Source organism: Peromyscus maniculatus, chromosome 11, assembly GCF_049852395.1.
Source record: "Peromyscus maniculatus bairdii isolate BWxNUB_F1_BW_parent chromosome 11, HU_Pman_BW_mat_3.1, whole genome shotgun sequence".
Taxonomy (NCBI): domain Eukaryota; kingdom Metazoa; phylum Chordata; class Mammalia; order Rodentia; family Cricetidae; genus Peromyscus; species Peromyscus maniculatus.
In genome coordinates, this window is record NC_134862.1 from 38,173,200 (window position 1) to 38,179,199 (window position 6,000).

The window sequence follows — 6,000 nt, forward strand, 5'->3', positions numbered from 1 at the left end:
GTTCAAAATACAACTAGTGCAACAAAGCTCTTCATTTTGTTCCAAGACAGGGTTTCTCTGTGTAACTCCAACTGTCTTGGAACTCACTCTGAAGGCCAGGCTGGCCTTGAACTCAGAGATCTGCCTGCCTCTGCCTCCTGGAGTGCAGGATTAAAGGCCTATGTCACAGTTGCCCAGCTAAAGCTATTACATTTGGCTTTCTCCCTCCAACATATTTTTTTTTTAATCTAAATAATTACAACTATAAGAACATAATATATGAACAAGAGCGAGACAGATGGATTAGCAGTTAAGAGTATCTACTGCTTTTTCACAGGACTCATGTTCCATTCCCAGGACCCATGTTCTGTTCCCAGCACCAACATTAGGCAGCTCACAAACACCTGCAACTCAAGCCCCAGGAGACACAACGCCCTTGTCGGGACTCTGTAGGCACCTGCACTCATACATATACATACCCACATACAGACATACGTGCAAGCAAAACAATCACACACACTAAGATTTTTTTTTTTAAAGTTGGATACTTAGCAAAAGAGCTATAACCACTGAGCCAATCTTACCTTTTGCTCTGCTTGTATGAACTCTTGCACGGACCCAAACAACATCATCAGCCTTTTGTACTGTTAAGTCTTTAACTCGAACCAAAACTCTATCTGTAATACACAGTAAAGTCATTTTTAAAATTCAGATTTAGTCAAAATTATCTGCCCGATCGACAGCTTAAAAACTTGGTATAGGCTTGGGCGGTGGTGGCGCACGCCTTTAATCCCAGCACTTGGAAGGCAGAGCCAGGCAGACCTCTGTGAGTTCGAGGCCAGCCTGGGCTACCAAGTGAGTCCCAGGAAAGGAGCAAAGCTACACAGAGAAATCCTGTCTCAAAAAACAAAACAAAACAACAACAACAAAAACTTGGTATTGTCACTTTCCTAATGTTCTTTAGTCATTTTTCTCTATGCAGTATGCCCCCATTGTGAACTGCATTTCCTAAACACAATTCTCTACTATCTTCACTACCACCACGCCACTACCTTAAACCAAGCTACGCCTGTCTCCTGACTCAACTACAGCCACAGGCTCTTAACTGTCCTCCTTCTAATTCCGTCTATACTGAAGTTAAAAAAGCTTCGCACTGTAAATCTGTTCAACATTTCAATGCCTTTAAATGGCCAAATATAATGTATCCTCACCTGCCTGGGCCAAAGCTAACAGGATGATCTGTGTACATGCTGTGAAAATGGCCATATGTTCTAAATAGACTAGCCACAGGATTCCCTGACAGGCATGGATAATCACGTAATGTCATTCCCCAGGACTATGAGCAATCTAGGGAAACACTGATTAGAATAGGTAAACGCTGGGAAAAGTCTCTTCAAAGTCCCTGCCTCAGGTAGTGCAGGCCCCGGGCTGCAGTTAGGCCTTTCCTGCTAGCCTGGGTTCACAGGAGAGAATGAGGCAGTGATAAAGGAAGCGGGGACTGAGAAACAAATACTGACGGTGCTTAAGTCTCTAATTCATTGGTTCTCAACCTGTGGGTCTCCAACCCTCTGGGAGCTGGACGAGTCTTTCACAGGGGTCAGATTATCCTGCATTTCACATATTTACATTATGATTCATAACAATACAAAATAACAATTATGAATTAGCAACAAAAATGTTATGGCTGGGGGTCACCACAACATGAGGAACTGTATTAAAGGCCGCAGGATTAGGAAGGTTGAGAACCACTGCTTTAATCCAATTGTACTTGATGCATCTCATATTTTTTTCCTATACTTAGTATAGGAACCTACTGGCAGTAGATAAGCTCTAACCATTACGCACCCTAACATTAACCAAAATAGTACATCCATCCAGAGTCCCCCAAATAGGAAAAGTTACAAAGCCACTATTATGTAGAGAGAGCACTATGAAATAACATTCAGAAATCATTCCCTTTTTTTTGGTTTTTCGAGACAGGGTTTCTCTGTGTAACCCTGGCTGTCTTGGAACTCGCTCTTAGACTAGGCTGGCCTTGAACTCAGATATCTGCCTGCCTCTACTTCCCAGGTTCTGGGATTAAAGGAGTATGCCGCCACCATCACCTGGCCACAAAAATCATTCTTATTGTTTTAAATATGTACTAATTTGATTAGATAAAAGTTTAGGTATTAAGTAAAAACAACAATAAAGAGTAATAGTATGTTCTAAAAATCAAATTATAAATGTATGCTATCTACTTCATCTAAATAGTCTCATAAGGCAAAGATACAGCTGTAGAAAATGTGGTTTGCAGAACACTATGGTTCACAAGGTCAAAAGCAAAGGGCACAAAGGAGGAATATTCTAATAGACCATGTACCAAGCCAACTTATGCATCCACTGTGCAAACCAGGAAAGACACACCGTGAAAGGTAGAAGACAAACAGCCTAAGGTTTTAAAAGGTAGATTTGGCCAAGAGGTGGTGGTGGTGGTGGTGGTGGTGGTGGTGGTGGTGGTGGTGGTGGTGCACACCTTTAATCCTAGCACTTAAGAGGCAGGGGCAGGCGGATCTCTGTTTGAGGCCAGCCTGGTCTACAAAGAGAGTTCCAGGACAGCCAGGACTACACAGAGAAACTGTCTGGGGTGGGGGTGGGAAAATTAAAACAGATTTGAAAATGCCAAGATCTGGTTGGGAGTAGTGAACTCTGGCTAAATCAGCACTCAGAGGTATAGAGAGGAGGGCCAGAAGTTAAAGGTCCTTCTCAGCTACACTCAGAGTTCAAGGCCAGCCTGGGTATACCTATACACAAGACTCTTGTCTCAAAAAATAAAAACTAGAAAAGAAGCCCGGGTGGTGGTGGTGGTGGTGGTGGTGGTGGTGGTGCAGCACACCTTTAATACCAGCACTTGGGAGGCAGATCCAGGCGGGCTATAGAGCGAGTTCCAGGACAGGCTCCAAAGCTACACAGAGAAACCCTGTCTTGAAAAAACAAAAACAAAAACAAAAAAAAAGAAAAGAAAAGAAAAATAAGTTCTTTCCCAATTAGGACTTCAAGCTGACAATGTTAATAGAGTGTGGTAATATTTACTGGGTTGTGAGTGACAATTAAACTTTCAAAGTCATTCCTTTGGAGGAATGCCTTAGTCGATCCTATTTTAAACTTCATGAAGTGTTCTAGAATTAGAAGGAAGATACTAACCTGGTTTTTCTTGGGACTGTATCATAGAGGATATCCCATATCTCTCTTTAGCATAATCCTAGGGGGGGAAAAAAAAGGATTTTTTGCAGTATGACTTTAACTTAAACACATTAATATAAGCACCTAGAACTACAAATAAATTTGCATTAATTTTCAAAAACATTTCATTAATTTAAAATCAGCCATTTTAAAATATGGAAATTTGTTTACTTGTGTATGTGCTTACTGCAAACAGAAAAGCACCCAGTTTCTGGTTTTGTATTTATTATATGTATATACATATATGCATGACTATATCAAGCATAATAGCAGTCTGGTATAATTTACACATGCATAAAATGCATCTTAATTACCCTTTTCAAAAGGGAGATTAATCTACTTCAAAGGAGAGATATAAATTTCCCCCGCGAAGGGAGTAGGATGAAGTGCTACAGTTTTATTAACTTCCTATTACAGGAAGAGATGTTCAAAGAGAACCAGTGCTTTAGGTAAGGTTTCTGAGTACCAGATGTTCAGTTCTGAGAAACTAGAGCTGCTGAATATACGCTAACTACAACTCTGCATTTGTAAAACATCATCAGGAAATTCACCTGCTTCCTATTTTCAGAAACTAGCCTCCTAACAACAGGTTACAAGACTAAGGACTATGGCAGTGTTATCAAATTCCATGTTAAAGTCAGGAACAGGAGGCCTGAGTTCTGGCTATGAACTACACTTATGAAATAGATATGTGGTCTTTCATTTAATCTCACCTCTAAAATGATCTTAAGTTCCTTCCACTTACACAGTTGGAGAATTCTATCACAATATATTATATTTCATACCTATACTACTTACAAGGGTGCACTGATAATGTATACGATTAGATACACCAACACACAAAAATAACTTCCTTAGATTTTTGCAAGGTAGTTTTGAAAGATCTGTCTGGAACAGTTTCTGTCTTTTGAATTGTCTTGTTGGAATTCTCTCAATATGAGAAAGTGTTTGTTTTCTTTTTAACTACACCGAAATAAAACATGTTTTGGGTTTTACCAAGCAATTACTTTTTGAATATTATTAAAATACATATATTTAAGGAGAAACAACACCTGGGGAACAGTAGAAAGACAGTCATATAATGAAACCTGATATCATAATAGGAGGGAATGTGTGACCAAAGGAGGGGGAAAGCGTTATCTCTTCCATTTAGTATTCACATTTCAGCAGAATTAAATATTAACTTAATATTCTGAGTAATGATGTGGTTACCACAAATGCTGAATTCCTCCGCCAAAAAATTAGGAGAGCCCAAGATTAAGGCTTAAGTATTACAATACACCTAACTTGAAGGACGGTTTCTAACTTTTGATTTCTGGACAGTGCTAAAGGACCACTGAGGGTTATCTCTGTGAACTGCATTACCTACTTCACCAGGTCACTGAGAACGGGAATTAACATGTGTTCACAGCTGTCCCAAGGAAAAGTCATTAAGGCACACTGGCAGCCAGTTTGGCAGAGGGCTGTCATTACTGGCCAGAACATTAGGAGGGCTGAGAGGATATCGATTAGCAGTGCTTTATCAAAAAATGTCCGGGGACTGGCGTGGTGTGTTACGTGCAGGACGTGCTAACTTGGGGCAGGCTCGTGTGAGCCCCGCTGCGGCGACTTCCGGTTCACACTGGGCGCCACCCCCCTTCCCCCCGGAACACGCTTCTCCTAGGCCACGGTTCCCAAGAAACACAGTCCCAGGCTGCTCGGGCCGCGCGGCCGGGGTGACCCCGTGGGTCCTCGGCGGCGACAGCCCACGCGGCGCGGCCCGCAGGTAAAGTGAGGACGGGAGCGTCCCGCTCGCCCCACTCCCTCCCCGGCCCCGGGGCAGAAGGAAACCCACTTCCGCCGCCTCCACGATCTCCCGCGGCTTCTCCTGACCCTTGCGGCTGGCGTTGGCGCTGGGCATCGGGGACACTGGACTTGGGGAGTGGGTACCACCCTCCCTCGCACGCAGGCTTCCGGAAGTACGGCCGGCGAGAGAGCGTCTCCCGCCCGCACCGGCTTGCCCTCCCGGCCCTGGCTCGAAGCACGCAGGACGCCGCGTGCAGCCCCGGCTGCGGAAGATATCGCGAGAGCCACCGCGGCGATCTCGCGGGCCACCGCCGCCGCCGCCGGTTCCTCCCCCTGCCCCGCCCACAGGCGCGCTAGCGGGAGTTGCCGAGACTTGGGTGTGGTCTCGCGGGATTGGCTCCGCGCCGTCTTCCCCGGGGCGCCGCTTGAGCTGTCTTCTTGGTCTAAGTGCATTCCTGTTAATTGTCTTCCTCGTGCTCCCCAAACAGCCCCTTTCTTTCTTTTCTTTTCTTTTTTTCTTTTTTGACAGGGTCTGGGTAGTGCTGGTTGGCCTGGAACTCACAGAGATCCTCCTGCCTCTGCTCCCTGAGTGCTGGGATTAAGGGCATGAAGCGCCGTGATGGGCTTCGTTTGTTTTAAGACGGAGCATCACTGTATCACGCTCTTTTTTCTTTTTTCCCTTTTGGCTTTTTGTGACGGTGTAGTTTTGGTGCCTGTCCTGGATCTCGATCTGTAGCCCAGGCTGGCCTCGAACTCACTGAGATCCGCCTGCCTCTGCGTCCCGAGTGCTGGGATGAAAGGCGTGCACCACCACCGCCCGGCTGTGGCACGCTCTTTTGATCACAGACAATTGATCAAATCATCTCTCCAAGTTCAGGCCCGAATCTCCGCTTTTGGACGTTAATGCCCTCACTGCCCGGTGGAGGCATGCCCCTTGGGTCGGAGGCGGGCTCTGGGCAAGCTGCCCCTCTGTGGGAGCGCGGGGTGCTGGGTTCCCGGTAGCTGGCTGGCTTG

At 45.2% G+C, this 6,000-nt stretch overlaps 1 protein-coding gene across 1 annotated transcript in view; it reads right to left on the minus strand.

The window, feature by feature from the left end:
- Dars1 (aspartyl-tRNA synthetase 1) overlaps positions 1 to 5,473 on the minus strand; it is a 51,161-nt gene extending 45,688 nt beyond the window's left edge. Inside the window, exons 1-3 of the mRNA XM_042258054.2 lie at positions 5,036 to 5,473; positions 3,163 to 3,220; positions 564 to 656 (exon numbers count right to left, since the gene is read on the minus strand). Coding sequence (XP_042113988.1) covers positions 564 to 656; positions 3,163 to 3,220; positions 5,036 to 5,101 — 217 coding nt within the window. The 5' untranslated portion in view covers positions 5,102 to 5,473. The remainder of the gene's footprint in view (positions 1 to 563; positions 657 to 3,162; positions 3,221 to 5,035) is intronic.
- Between the last annotated feature and the right edge of the window lie 527 nt (positions 5,474 to 6,000).